Genomic DNA, 25,170 nt, shown 5'->3' with positions numbered 1-25,170 from the left:
ACATTTGATAAATAATAATAGCACCCTCATACTTCAGCTTCATTATCAAGAAATATGATGAGCCATACATAAAATTATTATTTTATTTTGCCATAATTTCTATAAATATGATACAAGATTTTCTGTTTATTATAAAAACATTGTGTCTAATTTTTAAAGGGATTTTGTCAGTACTTTATATAATTTAAAGGAGCACATTTTAAAAATTTTATTGCCTTTAAAATAATATCAGAAAAAGGAAACAGCAAAAGAAACAAAACATAAAAATACATACATTATAAAAAAACACTAATATCATGTTTAAAAAAATAAGTGAAAAATACAACAAAAATAAGATATAGAGTAATATGTTGTTAAAACAATAAACAATTGCAATTCTATATATAATTATCTAATACAAATATTATATGTTTGTGTGGGTATAAAATACACTTATACCACTATCATGCTTCATTTAACTTATTGTGTTTTTATAAATGACTCCTATATTTGCCTACATGTATCCATACAAAGTCTATTTCTATCAGCAATTTGCTATTTTTATCCTAATACTGTCCATTCAGCCAACGATGATATACACTTGTATTCCAGTATTGCTCAAATTGGAAAATTATTAGCACCAATTGTTGGCTTCCAGTGCTTGAAATTTCGTACATTTTTAGCATTGTTTGAAGGGTAGGTTAATCTTTTGTTGGCTTTATGATACCCCAAAACTTACTTTTTACATGATTTACTCAAGTATTCTTGTATGTGTGATTTTTCTATAGAGAGATGTTGTTAAATAAGTATCTTCTAAAACTGTCTGTCTGAAATTGGATTTATTTCAGATATTAATGAATGCCAAGAAGACAAGAATGTTTGTCGTGGGGGTACTTGCATTAATACCAAAGGGTCTTATGAGTGTACATGTCCAGAGGGCTTCCAGTTAATGCCTTCTAGAGGCTGTCAAGGTACAGTATCACTAAAGGATTTCGATTCTTTTTTAAAAAAGCTAAGAAACATAAGTTTGTATGGTTGAAATTATTGTATGATCATTTGTTTAAAGAGTGAAAGATAGGACTACTCCTGTCATTGTAGCATTTGTCAAGTACTTTTTCAGGAGGCAACTGGACTTCCTTGTTTTTTCTTTTGAAGACATTTTGCTTCTCATCCAAAAAGCTTTTTCAGCTCTGACAGGAGAGTGAATACCACTTGAGTATGACCTGGATGACTGAGAATCTCTACAGATTTTTCACTACCCTGATAGTCACAATTGTTTTAAAAGAATCATCCCATAAATGCAAATATTACCACAGTCTAAATGTCTCATTTTTTATCTTTGTACAATTATAAAATTTAATATGTTCCTTCCATTTGCATCAGTTGCTACATAATAGAAGTTGATAAAAGTTTTCCAGAAATAAAGTTTGACTGGAAAAAATTCCTACCCAAATGAGTGTGATTCCAATTAGTACATTCATTTTAGTATCCTACCAACTGCATAAGTATTTGGGCAATAATATTTGATGTGGAGGAAAGAAAACCTGTATAAAGAATATACTTACTATATACCTGTATAAAAAAAGAGTATACTTACTCTTTTCATGTATCCAAATTATGTTTATAGTTTTACCTGTTATCTTATATATAATTGACAAAATAAATAAATAAAAATAAAAATAAAATAATCTGCTTCTGCATATTTTAGAGTAGTTACCTTGAAAAACAGACATACGGTGTAGAAACTGCCAAACTATGCTTGACCTTAACCAAAAGGCTGAGAAACAGTTAAAATGATCTGAAGTGGCAAAAGGTGATCCCATGAAATTTTCTGTCCCATTTATATTAGCATGTGTAATATTTACCAAAAAACTCTGGAGTAGGCAAGTTCTTGAGAACAGTCTGCATAATTGCAATGTTGAAAACATGTAGATGCATTCACAAAACAGCGACCTTTCAGGAGTTTTTCAGAAACGAAATCTGGTACCACTTTCCCTCTAGTTCCTTAGAAAGATCTCTCCCATCTTTTTTCTGTTCATATTTTTAATAAGAAAATAAGTAGGTTTCAAAGCACTGGGCTGTATGTGTCTATGGAGATTCTCAGTCATCCAGGTCATGATTATCCCAGAGGTGGGTTTTTCAAGAAGCAACTGGACTTTCTTTGTTTTTCCTTGCAGATGTTTCTCTTGTCATCCAAGAAGCTGTCAAATAATCCTGTGGACTCAGGCATGTGCCTGCTTTGGATTGGGATTTGAAATTGAAATGTTAGATGATGGAAATGGATAGGGTTAGGGATAGGGATAGGGTTCTGCAGCCTTTTTGTAATCACTCAGACAATTTATTTCAATACCTGCATATGCCTCTCAGAAACAGATTCAACATTAGTTCAGTAAATTAGTGGGAAGGAGAAGAATCCCATTTCACTCTTGGAGGCTAGTTAGTAGGACACAGTTATCAATCATGGATTATTATTTTTCAGCAGAGCTTTATTATCTCCAGCTCAGTTCTACAAAATAGTCGAAACACGTCTCAGTGTTCAAACATTTATAGTATGCACAATTTTGCTAAGCAAGTGGAGATGTTTTACTGAAAAGTGCAAATTAAAAGGCAGATATAAGCGAAGAGTTTCCTTTGGATCACACTGTTAGAATAGAGGTTGTTGAAAACTTCTAATTGCAGACAACGGAAAGAAGACCCTAAAGCTGAGTTGTATTCTTAAAATCAATCTTAGAATTTTTATTACCTGTTAACAGAGATTTTTTGTCTGGGAGTTTCCCATATCTCAGTATTTCAGAAATAGTGATACTATATTAAATATTGCTGATCATTTTAGAAATACAGGGCTCACATTAATATAAATGTCCTTGGACTCTGTTTTTGTGTTCCCTCCAGATATCAATGAATGTGCAGGATCCAACTTCTGTTCATCCCATGGAAAATGTTTAAATACTGAGGGTTCCTTCCGCTGCATTTGTGAACAGGGTTTTATGGTTTCTAGAGATGGCAGAACATGTGAAGGTGAAATGGGTTTGACAGAGCTTCAATTATTATATCGCAATCATTAGTTTTCGTACTTTCTCTACAAAGACCCTCATAGAATCCCATGATCTACAAAGATAACAGAAGAAAATATTTCACTCTCCCACATAGGATAATGATTTGGATAAGTTAACAGCAGCATAATGAAATTCTTTTCAGTTTTCTCAGAAGAGGTAAGGATTAAATTTAGCAAAGTGGCAACTAGAAGTTCCCAGACTACAGAGAACCATTTCATAAACTTGTATGAGTTGCCTAAGGGCATCAAGTGAACTACCAAATATCCGTCCGTCACACAGAAATATGGACCTAGATATGAAGTCTTTGACTTCTTTACGCTCAAGAATCAAATCTAGCCAAATTGTGTATAAGAGTAAGCTACAGCTTTTAGATAAAAGATATGCGTGTGGGTGGCTATGTTTTACTAGGTAAGGCCCAAGAGGAAGAAAAGAATGAGATTGCTCTTTCTTTCTATTAAGCCAGATTAATGCCATCTTCTTTCTGACAATATTAAGGGGTAAATGGTCAGGACAAATCCAGAAAACTACAGAAGAATATGTGCTTCATACTTGACCATAGAAAGACAGCACTGCAACAGTTTTGTTCCCAACATAAGCAGATATTTATTTCTAAATGTCTTTTTTTCTATATAATTTGGCTCAATATTATGTTCACTAATATAAATGGATATAATGTTAAGAAAGTCATTGTAGTATGATAGTTACGGTGATAGCATGGATTAGGAATACTCACTTTCAACTTCTATCAGTCATGAAAGTTGGGCTGACTTTGAGCCATTCATTTATTTATTCATTCTTTCATTTAATCATTCAATTTTTACAGCCACCCATCTTACATATATGGCTCTGGGTAGCTTACAAAATTAAACCCTAAGCAATACCAATATCATTCTCTTTCAGTCCAACTCAATCTCACAGGATTATTGTTAGGAGGATGCTACCTTGCTCTTTCAGTAAAGACAGAAGTTATAATAATAATAACAACAACAACAACTATAATTTACTATTTTCAGATATTGATGAATGTGCAAACAGTACTATATGCGGTGACCATGGTGTCTGTGAAAATTCCCCTGGCTCCTATCGCTGTCTTTGTTATCAGGGATATCAATATCTACAGGATGGGCAGGGCTGTATGGGTAAGTTGTTAAATTCTAATAATTTTCAAAATTGACAAATCAATTTTCATGGAAAATTTAAGTTTTTTATTATTTTTGTTATGTACGGAAATAAAGAAATAAATTTATGAATGACTTTAATAAGACATTATCTTACTTTTTAGAATCTTTTTTGTGAAAATATCAGACTCTTTGTAAATCTTGTTAATATTTTTGGCGTAATTTAATTTTTTAAAGTTTTTAAAATTGAAAAGGGAAATACAGATGACAAACTAAGAAAGTGATTAATATAATGGGATAAAGGAGCCATGGTGGCACAGTGGATAGAATGCAATATTGCAGGCAAATTTTGCCCACAGCCTGGAATTTGATCGTGACAATGCTGTAAGCCTTCGAGTATCACATGGAAACTTGGTAAAAATTGTAGTTGAGAAATTTCCCAAACATACTCTTTTTCCAATCCTCTGACCATGATTGTTGAATAATTATTATATAACAATAACATTCATAACAATATACAGTACATCGAGTACGTATCAGAAAACAACATTCAGAAAACCAATATGAACTTCAATAACTCTACAGTTATTTAACAGCCATCAAGATAGTGATACATTTAAATCAATAACATGGTATAAGACCATATGTCCTATAAGCACATCCATAATAATTGAAATAGGGTATTAACTTAGAACTATCAGATAAAGTAGCATGGAATAACTAAATACTACCAAAAAATGCGCTGAAATGGACAAAATGACTCTTGAATTGAAAGGATTGATGGATTCGGATTTTTACGTAATATGGGAGAAATGGTACAATTGGATTGAAAATAGAAGAAAAAAGGGGATAGAACTTTAAATCGAATGTAAAATTAGTATAAATGTATAGAACATAGGTGAATATTAATAGGAGGATATAAAAATGCACAGTCGTGTGTAAGTGGTGAATAAGATTTGCTTAACTGTAAAAGCTTAATAAAAAATTAAAAATAAATACTACTAAAAAACTCTTCTTCCAGTAAAAAGGTCTTTAATCCCTTTTAAAGGCCAGCAGATTTCCACAGAGTGGGAAGGAGCTGGTTTCAGACTCATAGGACAAATTCTTGAAAGACTGGATCCTGAAGACCATGACACTGAATCAAGGAACTGAGAGAAAGTAACAAGGATTTTAGGGAGAAATAAGTAAAGACAGTTATTGGGGAGCTTGTGGCTGTAAAGCTGTCAACATAGGATATTATTAATCCGGGCTCTGGTTCAAATTGGGATGCCAATGAGTAGGCCTACATTGTATGGAGACATGAGAATAACATGGAAAATCCAGAATAGGGTTGTTTTGGACCAAGATCACAACATGACAATGAAATAAGAGGTACCTTAAAGATTGGTGGCACAAATACTTTCCCTTCATTTTGAAGTTGAAAACAGATGAAAATCCTCTAAAATAGAAAACTTCCAAGTAAAAAAAGAAACTCTTCTTAATTCATACATGGGACACTAGTCCAGTGATGGCGAACCTTTTAACCTGCACGTGCATCCCCAAACTGAAAGGTGCACCCACCCGCGCAAACACGGACATGTGTGGACATGCGCAAATGTGCATATGCGTGGACATGTGTCAACATGTGCAGATCCAAAGACTGGCAGGAGGCGGGGCATCCCAACACCGGCAGCGCAGCAGGAAGTAATACCTGTTTCTTTTGTGAGCTTCTGTTTCGTCGTTTGCAGGGAAACAGAAGCTCATGAAAGAAACGCCACGGAGATCTGACCTGGGGCGACAGCATGCGTGCCAGCAGAGAGAGCTCTGCATGTCACCTCTGGCATACGTGCCACAGGTTCACCGTCACGGCACTAGTCCCACTATCCTTAAATCCTGCTGAAAATATCAAGTTTCACCTTTGATGCATCCTTGCTCCAGGTTACCCTTCTGTTCTTTTCCTGCCTTTCTTCTATCTTCCTACCATTCTCCCAGTACACAAGGAATCTTGAGGGTTAGGAGGGGGCACAAATCTATCAAGACCAAAAACCCAAGGATAAATAGGACAAAAGCAAACAAAATGGTTTCTCCAGCCTTTGTTTGTTTGGGGATTTAGAATAAATTAGATAACAAAAAAAATGAATTAAAATCCTTCCCACTAGAAATACATTTTTTTCTCCAAAAAAATATTCTGTACACTGGAAATAGTTGTAGGACAAAGCTGAGGAGGGGGAAGACCTTCCTCCTTTGCGTTTCCTGTAGAGCTTTTAAAGCCCCTGACTATTCTCTTTCCTAGCATGGGGAAAGGAATGAGTCTCCCTGGCCAAAACTAAATAAATGAATCATTTAGCAAATAAACAATATTCCCTTCTCAGCAAGGTTATGGGCAGCTTTCATTAACTTTGATAAAAGTGCCTTTAGCTATTTTAATTTATCTGCTGCAGCCCTGCCAGATAAGAGGCTAGAGGCCCAGAGCCCCATGTGATGAAAGAGCAAAACAAAGCTCTCTGGAAAATAGTTGAAGGATTGAACAATCTAAGACATCAGTTGCAAATTCTGCATTCACCAAAGTAGTTTATATGTGCGGATTGAAAGTATCTCAGAACAAGAGAGTTTTCCAAAATGAAATGGTAAAATGGTCATTTTAAGAAGTGTTTCTGCCCTGCTACTCTCGTAGCTGCTTCTTCCTTAATCTAAGTTCGGGGCCATGGTAGCCAAAATATGGTTGAGATCCAGATTTACATAGAGGTTTAACATTCAGGGAAAACTGTATTTGTAGAGTCTCTTTAGAAACTCATGCTACCTCATCCAGGTTTAGCGGAATGGGAGGAAAAAGCATTACCATGATGCCACAGAAACTCAGATCACTGCTATATATCTCATGAGCTATGATTAGATCTGAACCTGAAAACCCTATGACTATCATTAAGTGTTGTATCTTATGATTCTTGACGAAAGTATCTTGTCTTTTTATGTACACTGAGAACGTATGCACCAAAGACCTTTGTGTGTCCAACTTGGCCTATAAAGAATTCTGTTCTGTTCTGTTCTGTTCTGTTAGGTTCTGTTCTGTTCTATTCTATTCTATTCTATGAAGTTCAAGTTTCAAAGTTCCAGAAATTCCTTAAAATTGTTAAACAATATACATTTTCTTTTATATAACCATTTTTTTGTGATTGAGAAATAGTGATCCTTTTTTATGCCAGTTTTTTCAAATCCTCTCAGTTATAAAATGTCGTAAGACAGGGCTCAGAAGAAAAATAACAATTCTTCACTGTAGATTCCTGTTCTCTTAATCAGTTGAGGGCATTCAACCTGCCTCATATTCCAGAACTAAAATTTTTATGTGGAATTATATCTGCCCTGGGCATATGTAGATGTCTGAGTTTTTCCCCAAGTTAATAAATCTTTTACTGATACCTGAAACTTATTACAATTTTAATAGTTTTCTAGGGTTTTGTTTTAAGGCTTGAGGGGCAAGATATCTCCTGGAAATATTTGCTCCAGAAAGAGATGATATTTTGTTTCTGCAGTATGGGATGCCTTCCATTTAACCCAGAGAATTTGTCTTTGGGGATTCTTTTTTTTTTTTTTGGTAATATTCTGAGGTCATTACTGGAATATCATCTGCTAGAACCACCCTTAGCAAATGCAATAATTTTAGTATTATCGTACAGTTTGCCAAGTTAAGGTGCTTTCCTGAATTCCAGTTGTGGGAATGTTAACAACAATTTAGAATAAATAATTACATAAGTTATGTTCAACAATAATTATGTTAGTTATATAATAAATGCAAATACTTTTAAAGAATAAATATTTTCAGTTTTCCAGCTGATAACACTGATACACAAGAGAAATGAGCCTCTGGTGGCTCAGCAGACTAAGTCTGTCTGTTATTAACACAGCTGCTTGCAATTACTGCAAGTTCAAGTCCCACCAGGCCCAAGGTTGACTCAGCCTTCCATCCTTTATAAGGTAGGTAAAATGAGGACCCAGATTGTTGGGGGCAATAAAAGTTGACTTTGTATATAATATACAAATGGATGAAGACTATTGCTTAACACTGTGTAAGCCGCCCTGAGTCTTCGGAGAAGGGCGGGATATAAATTCAAATTAAAATAATAATAATAATAACAACAACAACAACAACAACATCATTTTTCTTTGGTGGTGATGGTGAAGGTGATGATGACCACGACAATGATGTTAAATTTAATAAAGCAGAACAAAATGAAGAAAGTTTGGATTAATATTATACTTTATTTTTCAGATGTGAATGAATGTGAAATGCTGAGTGGGGTATGTGGTGAAGCTCTCTGTGAAAATGTGGAAGGCTCCTTCCTGTGTCTGTGTTCCAATGAAAATCAGGAATACGACCCAATGAGTGGACTGTGTCAGTTCCGCTCCTCAACAGGTAATGCCCAATGACTCTAAATATATCTGTTGGTTAACATGTAGACATCTTTAGTCTGACATGCCGATTGTGCCAAATTGTTCAGTCATATATGCAGATGTTAATGATAATAATGAACTGATGACTGGGAATTATTTGAAAATTTATTATTTTGAAAGTTATATAAATTTCCTGCCAGTTTCTGATGCTTATCCATTCTTTAAATATCATTTATACATAGATTTATTATGTTTTCTAGCTTGCATTCTTGAAGAATCTCAGGATTACGCATTTCAAAAAACTGATGTACAAACTGTTACCAGGTTTAAAAAGATAGAATACAAATAAGAACAAATAATCAATTAAAACTTCTTGCAGTCCCAGTATTAGGTTCTTAAAATCATCTCTTTTAATGTATTGGTTATGAAGCTAAAAGCAGAGGCTTTCATTGCATTGAACCAATTATTTTTGTTAAAACATATACATACAGAACTGTTCTTTATTCAATTCATAACTCAGAATAAAGTAGAGTAAAAAATATGTAATATAGTACTGATAGCAATAGCAAAAATAATAATGCTGCAATAGCTGTTAAAAGTTTTGCATAGGCTAATACAAGTGTAAGATTAAATGATGGATACTGTCTAACGATATAGTGTTGAAATTGCATACTAAGCAAGCCTCAATAAAATCATTCTAAAACCAAAGCCCTACTGTGGAAAAACATCTCTGCCTAAAAAAAATTAATAACCTAGGTCTACTAGAGAAAGCAGTTGAAGAAGGCCATCAATAGAAGATCTTTGTCATATCAGCCTAGAATATATTCAATTGAATTATCTATTCTCAAGCAGGCATGTATATCCACCCAGATTGGAGATCTTTGCCAAGGCTTCCACATTTGAATGCTCTCACCTAAAGGGAAAAAAATCCAGTGTGCAAGATTAATACAGTGTAATCACATTATTCCTTGGAAAACATTGCAGGTTCCAAACGATACTGTAGATCTTTCTCACCAGAGGTTGAGGGAATTGTTCAGTTGGAAGAGGCCTCTTTGATTCCACATGTCTTTAATGCTCCAGTCTAAGCAAGGATACCAACAAGGGAAGCATTGGAGGCAAGATTTCTACTTTTCCCAATACCTGCCTACAATAGAAATAATATGTTAACTCTTGGGTGATGAAAACTCAAGACAACATAGCTTGAGAAATTCTGTCACAGAGTCTCCACAACTGTACTTTGTAGGATCACTCTACTAGTTCTCTATATCAAGTATAATTTCTCTATGTTCTTTGGAAAAGTCATCTTAGGACAGTGATGAATGGGAACCTTTTGTGCTTGGCATGTGAAAAATTCAGAAAATTGTGAACATGACTCTGCTGGTGTGTCACTCAAAACATCATGACATATCACCCTTAACATCCATATGATAGGTTGTCCATCACTGTGTTAGGAAATAAGGAAGCTGAATGTCTAGCGCCTTTTCTTTACTTGGTTGTCTATAGAATAAAGATTTATTTTTGCTATATCAATATTATAGGATGGAGTTAAACTTAGATGTCCAAATTAAAAGAATATTGGATATTGGAAAGGCTGCTTAATTCTGTTTAAGAGACTGCTATCTCAGAAGTCTGGCAAAATAATGTCAACTTTCTTCAGTATGACACAAAATTTAAGGCAAGAACAAAAGAGCAAAGGTTACAGCTGGATGGAGAGAAAATTATTTGTTTAAACTTGATTGCCAGATCCAAACACTTACTAGCATTAATCTCCTTGCCCTCCAACAATATTTTAATTTTTGTGTGTGCTTTAATACCTAAGTATATTCCTTTTTGTTGCCCTGAAAGCCAATGATTTGCCATTGTGGTTTATTTTTGTGAATATTCATTGCCTTCTTATTTTACTGAAGTATTTGCTTAGAACTACACTTCATTCCTCCTTCCTAAGTAAAGTCCTGCGGTCAGATTTATTCTGGACACTGTAAAGACTTTTCTTCTAACCAAGCCTAAAATAACCATCTCTGTAAAATAGGTTACATTGGTACATCTTTCAAAGGTCCTCAGAGATTTACAGCATGAAGTAAATCATTACATCTATGTAGATGCTAATAATATTAAAGAAGACTCATAAATATGTAAAACTGGTTTATTCTGTGTCCATTTCTGTTGTTTTCATAAAAGTGTTTTGTCTCATTTAATTTCCAAACTTTCACAAAGCCTGTCTAACTTTTAGTCACAGCTGTGTAAATAACTATTTTAAAAATCAGGACACTAAACAGAGGAGAAATTGAAACAGAATTAAAAAGGATGTAAAAAATCACTATGAGTTTCACATTCTGTGGCAGCAAAAATAATAACTTTGAGACTGTGTTAATTTGTACTCTGCATAACACGGGAACGCAACTTCTTCAAGTTCTCCCATTGGCTAATATTTTGATCTAGCTGTGGGGTTTTTTTGATCTTCTCGATATTCATGATGTATGTCCATATAGGTGATCATTTTGTGTGATGGAGATAGATTTCACCTGCAAAAGTTATGCTATGCTCCCTCCTCCTCCTCCTCCTCCTCCTCCTCCTCCTCCTCCTCCTCCTCCTCCTCCTCCTTTTTGGTGTGGCTTTTTGTTCAGTGAAAATGTATGCTTTGGGGATGATATACAGATCCTTCTCTCACTTTGGAAGCACCAAATTAGTCCAGTTACATATGTGTGATATGTAATATTCCTAATATGGTTCTTAGACAATGGATAATGCCACAAAGCCATATATTTTATGAAATTCAAACGTTTTTGAAAACTGTACATGCCTGATGGAACGAGAGAGACCTCAGACTTGACTAATTTCTCTGCAGCACCTTTATTGATCTTGCAAAGTATAAAAGCAAGATGAGAATGCAAGTGTGCTGAATTTTAAAAACGTCATGTTGCTTTATTTATTTGTTTTTTTATAATAGAAACATACGTTCTTCTGAAGGCAAAAAATACATATGTATCTAAATATACAATTATACAATAGCCAGTACATGAAATGGAAGTACCTAACTTGAATGATTATTTTATATACGATGATTATCTAAATGTTTTGGGCAGCTCAGAGAATTTTTTAGGGCTATTCATTTTTTTTTATTTATTGAAAGAGTTTTAAAAAACAAAAACATTTTCCCCCTTTTCCCCCCTCCCTCCCAAAAAAAAACAAAACCCTTCCCCCCTCCCTCCCCCCCCCCCGGCTTCCCGGGTCAATCACAAGGTATTGTTATACATAAACCAAACATAGAATAAAATTTTCCCTTCCAATCCAAATAACCACATCCAAAGCTTTTCATCTCCCAACCCCCTCCCCATTACCTAAAATAACTTTCTAATTATTCAAAGGCAATCTGATATTTCTTAATCTGATATCTGTTTTGTAGATAATCAATCCATTTTTCCATTCAATTAAATATCTTTCCTGTATTGTCTTTTAAAACGCTGAGATTTTAGCCATCTCAGCCAAATTAATAACTTTCAATATCCATTCTTCTATTGTAGGTATCTCTTCTTTCTTCCAGTATTGTCCAATCAACAGTCTTGCTGCTGTTATTAAATTCAGAATCAATTTAGTCTCAATCCCTGTACAATCCGTTATAATTCCCAAAAGGAAAAATTGTGGCAGGAACTTTATCTTCTTCTTCAGTACATTTTGAATAATCCACCAAATTCTTATCCAAAAGACCTTAATTTTCTTGCAAGTCCACCAAATATGAAAATATGTAGCGTCATCACAATCACACCTCCAACATTTCGCTTGGATATTAGGATACATACATGATAATTTTTTGGGATCTAAGTGCCATCTATAAAACATCTTATAAAAATTTTCCCTGAAAATTTGAACTGCCATGAGGATATCTTCTCTTATTTTTGCATTAAAATTCTCCATCATCTCTTTTTGCCTATCTTCAGAAAGTTTTAATTGTTCTTTCAATATTTCCTCAAGACTTGGTTCAGATCCCCTTCTTCCAGAAGGCTTTAAAGGTTTAGCTGCCATTCTGTCTTCAAAAGAATCAGGAATTCAAACTTAATAACTTTCCTTCCCTCCTTTCAGTATAAAAAAACTCCGTTTGTAACAATCCACAAATAACGCTACTTTATCTTACTAAAAAAATTTTACTTTCACTTTCAGACGCCATTTTAAAAGTCAATTAATCAAAGACAAAGAAAGGTTTCAAGTTTCAAAAAGGGAGTCGGTACTTGCCGTGCTGATTCTACATCAAAGATCGAGCGCTTGTGAAATTCCCATCTGCTTAGAAAATCAATCAATTTAATAAGTCCTTTTGAGCAGAAGCGACTTTCCCACTCCTTTTTCCTGATAAAAACAGGAGCGTGTTGAAGTTGGAGGGAGTGGAATTCGGTGGGGTCATAAATCCAGGAAAATTCGCTCTTAAGAGCAAACCCCCTGTCAGACCTGCCACTTTTCCACAACTCTGATAACCCTCTTTCGCCCAGAGGGTATGCTAAGCTCAGTGAACAGTGATTTTTTTTCTGTTTCACTGACTTTTACAATCTTCTAACACGGAGTGCTCTGTTAGAGCACCCAGCAGGAGGGTGACGTCACTGGAGCCTCAGGGCTATTCATTTTTAATTAGTGGTACTGTAGGCATCTCCTCTGCCATTACAAGATAGGCACACAATGGGAAACTCTGTAGGAACAAATCTAAATAAGGCTTTGTCATACCTCCCTTCCAGCACTCAGATCCTAAAAAATAAAATAAAATCCATGGATGAAGCCCATCAGGGTTCATTTAATCATTAAAGTGGACCAATCTAAATAGGTCCTGCATCTCTTCAGGGTTCAGCAGCACCAGCAAACAAATGATTACTGTGGAAAGGAACTAATAGTTATTCCACCACTCTTACCAAATCATGTTACAACTATTCCAAGACAAAAAACAGATCTAATATGCAGCCCTTGATTTGTGTCACCCCTAAATTACCCGGGTCAGGTTAATGGTTGCCACAAACTCTCTAATTTTCCCCGTTCTATGTCACCTGGGGGCAAATGAAAGTTCCCCCAAAACAATCAGCCTTTGGGACTCAACTGCTAACCCAATAACAGGAGCTAGCCGCTCAGGCAAGGATATTGATATACAACAGGCTGCAACAGCAACAAACACAGCTCTTTCTAGAGTTGAACTTCCACCAAAGAGACTCACATCTGGTTATCTGCAGATCAAAAACTTTATTAAACGATGTTCCTATAGCAACTAATGCCCATCTAGACTAGCAGGACTGTGGGGAAAGTGTCAGTTGGTAGGGTGAGCCCAATAATTCTGGATCTGTCCCCATCCTGTTCTGTCTGAATTTAAGAATAATCTCTTGCCTTGGTTCAGCAGTCTTAATGCGCTATTAAATTTGATTCTATGTCAACTGGGTTGACGTAAGCACATTGGCATGAAGCTGAAATTAAGTTTTACAAGCTCATGTTCAGGGATATTTATGAAATTGATGTCCAGATCTTGGGGGAATTACTAGAGCCAAACAGAAGCCGTATGAGAGCACACTGAAGAGGCAGGATGCTCACAGCTGCTGCTGGCTCAGACTCTGTCAGACTAGAAGGAGAAACCTAAGAACTAGCTTTCTGGTCTTGGAACATGGTACTGTACTTTTATGAGAAGTGTCTCATAATTTTCTAGATTTCTGCTGTTACATTTCCACTGACCAACTTTACTTCACCATCCACCTACTCTTTCCTAACCTTTCTTTCAAGGTGACTTCCTCTGCCTATACTAAAAAGGTAGCTGGAACTGTTTTTTTCCCTTTAGGTAGAAGAAGAAGGCATGTCTACTTCTCATCCGAGAAGCTTCATCAGTTCAAACTATCTGTTTAGAACCGATGAAGCTTCTTAGATGAGAAGCAAAATGTCGTCTTCTTCTTCCTCAGGGGAAAGAAACCCAGTCCTGTTGCCTTTCGAAAAAGCACCTTTATGACAACTATGACTGGATGACTGAGAATCTCTACAGACATTCCTCCGTATTAAGGAACCAGTCTCAACTACAGCTACCTCTTTCAAGGCTTTAAGTCAGGAGATAAAATAAATAAGCAAATCATATTTTAAAAGGATCCCTGAATAGGGGAAAGATTGGTGGTTGAGGTTGTAATTTCATCCTCTGATTCTGATCTGTGAAACATAACCAATAAAGAGCCCAATATTATATTTACATTGATCCACATCATCAGCTTAATATCAGGTTATAGGTATTGTGAATTGCTTTAGATGGTTTTTGTTTAAGCACTGTATTTATTTTTGAGATAACTTCTCTGCATACATATTGAATGTATCTTTTACTGTTTGTTTTTCAAAGAGATTCCAGACAGAACCAAAGAAACAGTTGAAAAGAAGGAATGTTACTACAATCTAAATGACGCAAATTTTTGTGATAATGTATTAACATCCAATGTTACAAAGCAAGAATGCTGTTGTACTTTGGGTGCTGGCTGGGGTGACAACTGTGAAATATTCCCATGTCCCGTGCTTGGAAGTGGTGAGTTACCCTTTTCCATTCAGTGGCAATTATTGTGCATAACATTACAAGGAGGCTCGGGGATTACATAACTAAAAAGTTCTTGCTCTTAGCAGTCACATTTTACTAAACAATTTGGATCACTGAAGATAATATTAATGTGGGGGGGAGGGGCAAGCTGGAATATTTGAGCTTTTCGGTCAACTGAAAGCTTTACTTGCATGAAAGATATCTACATTGGAATCATTAAGTTATATAAAACTAAAAGAAAGTAATGTTTTCTATTACATTTTTATGCTAAAGGGAAACTTAGATCTCAGAAATAAAAAAGCTGTTAATAAATTAAATAGTGCTAGGAGTTTTGTAGAATACATCTTTCTTTCTCTCATGTGGCTGTAAAGACTATATGCTTTAAATTTTCCTTGTGCTACCTAAGATAGTGATTCTGTTTGCCTAACATTAGTTAAATGCACAAAACCTTTGCCCCAGAACACAAGTGCCAGTAACAGATTGCAAATCCTTAGTTCTTTTCATAACTCCGAGTTGTTTATTATTTTATTGAAAGCTTGCTGTGTTTCCTTTAAAAAAGAAATCTAATGGTGTTTTACAACTTATTATTGCAAAATAATAAGATAAAGGTTTCTGATTTACTCCTGTATATAACTTGTTGGGGGTGGAGGAATAAATGTGATTGCACTGCAAGTAATTCTCAAAAAGTATATTAAAAATGTTGCCAGTTTTTCAACTGCAATTCCATAGAATTGTTGCAACAAACTTGCTTTACAGATTACTTGCATTTGTGTGAATATTTGGCTGGGAAACCTGCTTACAAGGGACAAAAAAGATTTTTCAGGCTTAATTTTTATTACTCCCCCCCCCCTTACCAACTGAAGTCCATCACATACTGAAAAATTGGCAGTGTTCAACTCATCTTTCCTTTCTAAAAGAAAGATTATCGCATTTCCTTTGAATGGTGCAGCTTGCGTTGTGTGCCAGTTGTACCTTTTCCTGGATCAGGAAACCCTACTCTCAGTCACTCACACTTTAGCTACTCCCCAAATGGACTATTATAACATGGGGCTGCCCTTAAGGAGTATCTGGAGCTTCAGCTGGTGTAAAATGCAACAGCACTGGCAGTTATGTGCATCCCAACATTGCTTCCAGGTCCAATTTAAGATGCTGGTGAAGACCTTTAAAGCCCTACAATCATGGCATGGGGCTACCTTGTTTGACGGTTCACCTCACCATAGTTAGACCCACCTGTCCCATCAGATCCTTTCAATCGTCAGCCAAGGGGCTTTATTTGGCGGGACCCAAGAGAAGAGCCTTTTCTGCCATGGTACCAGCCCTTTGTACCATCATTTCTCCCAAGATGAAGTTGGCCCCAACCCTGTTAGTCTTCTGGAAGACCCTCAAACTTTGATTAGGAAATTGGCCCAATCCCATGGGCCTGGGAAATCCCATGGAAGTGTGGAACCCCTTAAATGGCTAGCATAAGTTTGATTGCATTCTTCCCTATACTTTTGTTATTATAGTTTTTAATTGTTTCTAATTCATTTAATGGATACATTATACTGATTGTTTAGTATTTGTTTTAATTGTGTAGTCTGCCCAGAGTCACATGCAAATGAGATGGGCAGCTATATAAATCAATCAATAAATAGTTGTAAATTAGTTTGGGAAACAGAAAACTGCTAAAGAAAAGAAGCTGAGCCCTGCAACCAAACCTAAATTTATATTAATTACAATTCCAATAATAAGCCAAGATAAAGTTAAACATGTACTATACAAATTAATATAAAGATTCCAAATTTGCATCTTGAAAATCTGTCATGGTCATGGAATCTTAAATTGTATGTACCGATGGCAAACTATGCACTTAAATCTTACAAGCCGTGGATATTAAAAGGAAAAGAACTGAATTCTCATTATTTCCATATATATGTACCATTAAAAAACTTAAAATCTGAAACGTGATATTTAAAAATCCATTAACACATTCATGTTATAGAAATGTTGCTATTGATTTCAGACTATAATGCACAAGTATAATTCTAAATAGATTCTTGATTTTATCTTCCGGCTAGCTGAGTTTATTGAGCTGTGTCCTGAAGGGAAAGGGTTTATACCATCTGAAGAACCACATTATGGAGAAGTTGCACATAGTTACAAAGGTCAGCTTTGATATTGACTTGAATATAGGCTTGAATTAATGTCATGGTTTTAATATTTTTTTGTAATTATTGTTTCCTTCAACTGCTGCTTACTTGAATTAATTTTTAACTTTTTAAAAAAACTGACCAAGACTTTAATTCCCTAAAGTGTCAATGCATTTAGACGATAAATGATGTGTTGGTTTGGTATTGCTGAAAATATTTTAAAATCCCTCTAATGTATGTGAGCCAGTGTTCCAAAATGTACAGTTGTATCTGTTGGACTATTTAACCAGGTCAACTAAGGAATATCATTGCTGGTTTTGCTTTTGTTTTCCCTCAGATTTCTTTATTTATAGGAATATAATTGGTTCTCTTCCTTAGAACTGCTCATTTCCCTTTACAAACATATAATTCTCTTTCAGCAATCCTAGACATGCCATTTTTCAGATATCCGATCTTTTAAAAACTTTGCTTTATTATGTTGGTGTCTAGTTTTTATCCAGATTTTCTTTTTTTTTTACTGTACTGCTCAATTTCAGGAAAAATGCTTTAAAAATATTAGAATAGCCAATTCTTTCATTCTCGAGAAGTATGCTAGTATTTTATCTTTAGAGTGTCCAACAAATAGAAAGCAGTATTTTCTTAGTATGCTACTGTTACCATGATATATGAATATACATCATCCTGTTCAAAAGAACTATCTTATAATAGCTGAGTGATTTGACCAAATTTCATTTTGCCTTGTATAAATAGCAAATTGATGTTTAAGAAATAACACAACAAATAGGATAAAAATTGAGACATTTCTAAAATTTAAGTGCAACATAAAATATTCATTCAGTAATTTAAAAAACTAAAACATTATACACATAAGCTAGTTTATAAATATAAAATATTGTAAAAAAAATTAATATTTCTTTTTCCTGGCTGTTTTGATATGATGAAAACAAATGTACATATGATGAAAACAAATGTATATGTAAATGTACAGATACTTTTCCCAAGCATGTAAAAATTCCTGGATATCATTTACATCAAAACCTCCCAAATAACAGAATAGATATATTTTAGAATTCTATTCAGTGATAATTATTGTCATAGCTGTGCAGAGAAAACACCACTGCTGGAATTTCCAAAACGGACCCACAAAAAAGTCATTAATTCTCACCGGCTTTTATATCAGATATAATACAGAACCAAAGCATGAACACAAATTGGGGTATGTTAGTAGAGTACATGAAAGTTATTTTGGAGCTGAAGTTAAGGTAAAGCATTTGATTGAATTGTCTTCCAAATGTTAGCCTTGATTGGCATTATCAAAACCGCTGCTTAAGGCAATCCTCACATAATAACAGGATTGCTACATGTAGTGGAATTGTCAATGTAAAAATGAACATGCTCAAATGAACAAATTGTTTCACATACATTATTTCTATACTAAATAAACAGCAAGAATAAATTGCCAACATTCCAGATGAGGCTGTTGGTCTCACAAGACAGGCTCTTGGTTGTTTAACAATTTAATCATGCCTTGCAACTTCTCATGCAAAGTTCTGCAATTGATTCTTTGTGAAAATAACACTTAACAAATAAAAATAAACAAAAATCCTTCCCAGTTTGTTTGTTTTTACTTTTAACTTGTGAGTTTTAACTTGTTCTCAACTCTGTTTTTAATCTGTGCTTTTAGTCATGTATTTATATTGTTTTATTATGTTGTTGTAAACTGCCCAGAGCCACATAGGTGAGATGGGCAGTATAGGAATTTTAAAAAATGAAATAAATAAACAATTTGACCTGAAGAAAATTCAAGTCCCCTAGAATAACTTTTTAGAAACATGTATTTGTTTTGGTCCATCATAGGGCCTAATGTACAGCTCTGGTCTTTTATTTATTGTTGTTATATAGGAATAATAGCCATATCTGTCCTAACAATTTGATCTGAAAATCCATATTCCACCTACTATATATGTTTTAGAATGCCTGTGTTTCCTTTTCAGATGCTGATGAATGCCAGCTCTTCGGCCAAGAAATATGTAAAAATGGCTTCTGTTTAAACACACAGCCAGGTTATGAATGTTACTGCAAACAGGGCACATATTATGATCCTATAAAACTTCAGTGCTTTGGTGAGTGTTCAGGCTAATTTTTGACCGCTTATATATGTAGCTGATATATGGAACCCGATTGCTTTTATTCCTCATATATTCCTTCAAAATTCTTTGATCACTTATTATTTGGAGAAATATAGAACGATGACTAGCACCAGTCTGCTTGATTGCAATGACCAGAATGTTGTGGCTGCAGGAATTTTGCTATGTTATTTTGTCTCTAAGACAATCAGAGGAAGGGATATATGAAGGTAATATTACAAAGAAATAAAATACATGATTATTTGTACAGTGGGGTATAGAGCAATAGTCCCAATTATATTCAATTTCATCTTGCTGTGATAAAAGTTTTACTGAGACCTTATTACACAATATATAGAGTTAACTAGGGGAATAATTTCTGAGTTGCATAACAAAAGGAGAGTAGATAAATTTTATATTGCCATTACAGGAAGAATAATAGCAGCTGGGAAATAAAATGTGAAATAGCCTAGCGTCCTCATTTAAATTTGTAGTCTTCCCAGGAATCTTCTAGAAAGTTATTGTGAAAAATGGTGGCTGAGTGAGATTTTGATACGATATAGCAGAATATTTCTTACATTTTTAATGAGATAAAGTTTATCAACAATGCCAGAAAGCTGAAACTGGAAGAAGTAATGAGATAATCGGGGGGAAACTGTCTGAATTTTCTAACAGGTGTTATAATACAGGTTTTAATTCAAATTATTTAATTCAAATTATTTACAAACTATCTGCACTACTATTAATCTTCTCATTCTTCCCACCACCCATCTTCCACTTATGACTGCACGACTGTAACTTTGTTGCTTGTATCCTTATGATTTATATTGATATTGTTTCCTGATTGCTTATTTGTACCCTATGACTATCATTAAGCGTTGTACCTTATGATTCTTGATGAATGTATCTTCAATCTTTTATGTATGCTGAGAGCATATGCACCAAGACAAATTCCTTGTGTTGTCCAATCACACTTGGCCAATTAAAAAATCTATTCTATTCTATTCTATTCTATTCTATTCTATTCTATTCTATTCTATTCTATTCTATTCTATTCTATTTACAGTTCTACCCAATTTGACTTCTGTACAATTAGGCTCCCATTTTTTATGCATAATGCATAAATATACTCTTGGATTCAAATTCTGTTTATTAAAAAAATCGTTTGAGGAGATGAATACCTTTTGCATATTATTTTGTCCCTAAATATGGAATAGCAATTCATACTTGTTATTATCATAAATGTATTCCCATTAATCCATTGAATTGCCTACTTATTCACTTTTTGCCATTTAACTGAAAATTATTCCTAGTCATGCCCTTGACTTTTACAATCTAAAGAGAAAAACCATTCTGTATAGAATAACAGAATGAAAGGAAACCACAGTGAAAGGTTTAATTTAATTATCTTGGGCCCAGATAACTTTTCTTTTCTGATATAAAGCCATTTAATTTCTTGAATTGATATTGTTGTTTCTTTTCAATAAAATGAGCTGTCTGAATCATTTTTTGACTGAATATTCATGAAGATCAGGTTAATTTTTGTCCAGTAATTTTTGTCTTGTTATTCTAGAGAGGGAACATACATACATGCATACATATACTTTATTGAAAGTATACTTGTTGTGTTGATATATCAAGAGTGTAGAAGGAAATAAATCCACAAGAACAACATTTTATTTGGCTGCTTCAGAAAGAAATGTCTGTTTAACAGTTCTCTTCCTTGCAAATATGTTCAGTATGATTATCTTGATTTTAAATATCTGCTAATGAAAAATACAGTCCAGAAATTGATCACTGAAAATGTTCTGTGCAAGCTATTTTTCAGGAAGTGATTTCTTTTGAAGTACTTTTCATTTGCATTTGAACAGATACAGATGAATGTCAGGACATCAACAGCTGTATTGATGGCCAGTGCATCAATACTGAAGGCTCTTACAGTTGTTTCTGCACACACCCAATGGTTCTGGATTCTACAGGAAAGCAGTGCATCAGACCAGCGGAATCTAGTGGTGTGCATTATTTTATTATGCATTGCTGTGTTCAGGTTGAAAAAAATATATGCAATCAAAAAGAATATTATAGGCTTAGTATTAACGTATTCAATGTGCTTCTTTTTAAAAGACTTCTGATTGCCAAGCCCTTTTGCTAGGTATCTCATTTTATTTAGTGGAGTCTAGGATTACAGTAATCTGCAAAACATAGGAAAACTAATTATCTGCAGAGATAATTATTGTGGATGTGCAAAATATTCATTGCAACAGAAAACATTCTATATACAGTACAGCCAAGTTCACATGGTTCGTGCCCAACCAAAATGTGTGTTCTATACAGGCACCACCCTGGAACACATGTATTACAGCCAGGCCCAGATACAGAATATGTGAGTTTCAAGCATAGGTGTTTTGGAGTGAGCTACAGAGGGGAAACAGCAAACACAACACAGCAGTGCACAGTAGTGGCTAAATAAAAGTAAAGGAAAGAAATGTTCTGGGAACATGAGCAAGTGATCTGCTTGGGTTGTGTCTCCCAACATTTAAGTGTGGTGGCGGAAAGGAAAGATATAAAGAAATAAAGCACTGAAAAAATATAGGAAAGATATAGGAAAATTAGGGTTTCAGCAGGTTCTGACCGGTTCTGGAGAACCGGTAGCGGAAATTTTGAGTAGTTCGGAGAACTGGTAGTAAAAATTCTGACTGGCCCCGCCCCTATCTATTCTCTGCCTCCCAAGTCCCAGCTGATTGGTAGGAAATGGGTATTTTGCTGTAACCTTCCCCTGGAGTGGGGTGGGAATGGAGATCTTACAGTATCCTTTCCCTGCCATGCCCACCAATCCATGCCACACCCACCAAGCCACACTCACAGAACCGGTAGTAAAAAATTTTGAAACCCACCACTGGAAAGAGGTGAGGAACAAGCCTTTTGGGGAAAAGAATGTGCTGAGAAAATTAGAGTGTGGTCTGACACCCAGGCTATGCAGAAGAAGATAAATGTCCTATTTATTCCACCAGACTCCTCCAGAATTTATTTAGACTGGTGTTTCTCAAACTCAGCAAATTTAAGTTATGTAGACTTCTGTTCCTAGAATGCTGGCTGGAGAATTCTGGGAGTTGAAGTCCTGCATATCTTAAACTTGCTGAGTTGAGAAATACCAGCCTAGACTACACTCCAGAGAAACCAAAATGTTCCAGATTCCAATTTGGCTTAATTCTGACCTGACCTGGACCCTGGCCTGTCCAGAACAATACATTCAAACTCCTCACCCAGAATATGGTTGTTCCATACATAAAACTAAATACAAACCGCAGAAGATATAAATAGCTCAGGGGTTTGAAGTTCTCGAGCTTGGCTTTTTTCCTCAGACATTTTGTTACTAGACTAGGTATCATCACTTGGGTATTGAGAAAATTGAGAAAATCTTGAGAGTTTCAATAAAATACAAAAACAGTATGAGAATCCTAAAATTGCAGATGGGGGATGTTATGATAAAACAAATACTTTTTGTTTCAGAGCAAACTGAAGAAAGTGATGTCTACCAGGATCTTTGCTGGCAACATCTGAATGAAGATTTTGTTTGCAGTCAACCTCTTGTTGGGAAGCAGACTACTTACACTGAATGCTGTTGTTTATATGGCGATGCATGGGGCATGCAGTGCGCCCTGTGCCCCATGAAAAACTCAGGTAGGACACATATTAATATCAATTCAGTAGTAATATCAATATTAATATCAACAGTAATATCAATTCAGAAACTTTACTTAGCGCAAAGACAAAATATTTTCATTGCTGTTCAGATGACAAATTATTTTGACTTTCATTATGCACAATCTGAATTCAAATTCTCTTCAGATAAGATTACAGATTAGTTATTAGTCACTTAATGTATCTCTCAGTAATATGATGAGTATCAATATTTTCTAAAGCATGATTTAGGCCAGTGGTAGTCAACCTGGTCCCTACCACCCACTAGTGGGCGTTCCAGCTTTTATGGTGGGTGGTAGGGGTTTTGTTCGATACTGAAGCACTTTCCTTTTTTTTAAATTTAATTGACTTTTTAAAAAAATTTTCATAGCATTATTTAAAAACATTTTCATTCAGTTTTCATAAAATTCCCTGTGACAATTTAAATTTCTGAAAATACACTATTTGTATTGCCTGCACATAAGTTTAGTTCATATCCCTAAATTTAGATTCAAAACAACGATGCCACCTAATTCTTGTAGAATATTATTTGATGTATTTTTAAAAGATAGTATACCAAATACTAAGCTCTGACTAATGGACCTGATTTATCTTTGATAATATAAATGAATCTTGGGTTTATATATTCAGTTGAATATGTTTTGCAAATATAAATGCCTGGAATGGGCCAAAAATGGGGGGCGCAGAGACTGAAAACAGGATGCACGGAAGCCAAAAATGGGGCACGCAGAGGTGGCAATGGTCGGTGACGATAGGTGGTGGCAATCCCTGCAGCCTGGAACAGCTGATAGGTGGTATTCCGGGAGGCAGATCCAACCGCCAATCAGCTGCTCGTGCTAAATCAGGCTGTGCTGAAGCTGACTAGACTGTTTGCTGTTTGCTGCAAGGAGGCAAGTTGCTGGGAGGCAGAGGCCGAAGGGTGGGGGCTGGTGGGTGGGCGGGGCTTCAGCAACATTTGCTGGATAAGACGCATAGACATTTCCACTCTCTTGTGGGGGGGGGAGTGCATCTTATACACCGAAAAATATGGTATTTGTTTCTTCATCCACTGTTTCAATAACCTGAAATGGGTTGGAGAGTGGGAGTGTTCCCCTAATATTTTCTCCAGTGGGTTTTTTTCCACCCAATTCAACAAACTCTATTTTAATTTCCAGAGTGCTGTGCCAGAATGGTTCAGATGGGAGGGAAATCACAGGCACAGTGGAGGGAAAAAAACGGAAACTAAATATTGTGCATGATTGGCTTATGCATAGTTTAAAACTGGGGTTTGCTGGAAGTCTGCCAGAAACGTTTCCCTTAAATATTAATTTATAACAATGTTTTCTGATGAGAAGAATTTATTGATTTTTTATGAGTTTTACATTTTCTATTGACCAAGTATACTCCAAAGTAGTTTCCTTCAGATATGAGATGAGAAATGTAATCAAACGCATCTAGGGGGAACTTATTAGGGAAGTTGATTTAGAAGTTGTTGCCAGAACGTAACTTTAAAAAAAATACAGCTTTGTTTAAAACAAAGCAAAGATAGGTTTATGTCTGATTAGGTTCATAGAATTTATTAATTGTAATCATTGCTTTGGTGTGGCTGTAGTTTATACAGGTATCATCAGTTTTGATTTTTTAGCTTGGCTAAAAAAACCCCTCAGTTTGACTTGTCTCATGAAATAAAATTTCTTATACTCTGCCTTCTCTTTGTGGGCTGATAAATGTACAAATTAGATAAAAAGCATATACAGACCGCTTCTCTAATAAACTTTATTGCCGGCTGGTGAATTCTGGGAGCTGAAGTCCACACCTCTTAATGTTTTCAAGTTCAAAAAACTGCCTCAGATCTTGGTCTTTCTACAGAAGGAACTTGTGGCTTTTATCTCATCACAATGAAAAGTGTAATCCACCAATCTGTCACTTATGGCCAGGAAATATTGCATCACTTAGATCTTACAATGTGTTCTACTGTCATGTAATACTCCAGTTTTTGTGCTATTTAACAAGGTTTGGTGGCTTGCATTAAGAAGAAGTAGCCTTGATTATAGTATAAATGGAAAAATATTGCCTATTAAAGTAATAATCTTACATTTAGTTTTTAATTTAAATTTGGAGAAAATAAATTTATCAAACTTTAAATGATGAACTACAAGTTGATACAAAGCAATTTGTTCCTTTATTACT

At 35.0% G+C, this 25,170-nt stretch overlaps 1 protein-coding gene across 3 annotated transcripts in view; it reads left to right on the top strand.

Annotated features, from left to right (window-relative positions):
* Window positions 1-25,170, top strand: part of LTBP1 (latent transforming growth factor beta binding protein 1) — a 240,885-nt gene that overhangs the window by 197,646 nt on the left and 18,069 nt on the right. For all 3 annotated transcript variants that reach the window (XM_058164199.1, XM_058164191.1, XM_058164180.1), the window contains 9 exons: window positions 828-950; window positions 2,872-2,997; window positions 4,049-4,174; window positions 8,400-8,543; window positions 14,856-15,035; window positions 17,102-17,188; window positions 19,168-19,296; window positions 21,171-21,311; window positions 22,810-22,980. In XM_058164199.1, the coding sequence (XP_058020182.1) occupies window positions 828-950; window positions 2,872-2,997; window positions 4,049-4,174; window positions 8,400-8,543; window positions 14,856-15,035; window positions 17,102-17,188; window positions 19,168-19,296; window positions 21,171-21,311; window positions 22,810-22,980 (1,227 nt within the window). The remainder of the gene's footprint in view (window positions 1-827; window positions 951-2,871; window positions 2,998-4,048; window positions 4,175-8,399; window positions 8,544-14,855; window positions 15,036-17,101; window positions 17,189-19,167; window positions 19,297-21,170; window positions 21,312-22,809; window positions 22,981-25,170) is intronic.

This window comes from Ahaetulla prasina, chromosome 1 (assembly GCF_028640845.1).
Source record: "Ahaetulla prasina isolate Xishuangbanna chromosome 1, ASM2864084v1, whole genome shotgun sequence".
Classification (NCBI taxonomy): domain Eukaryota; kingdom Metazoa; phylum Chordata; class Lepidosauria; order Squamata; family Colubridae; genus Ahaetulla; species Ahaetulla prasina.
The sequence above is the reverse complement of the archived record's forward strand: the minus strand, read 5'-3'. Positions and strand labels throughout refer to the sequence as shown.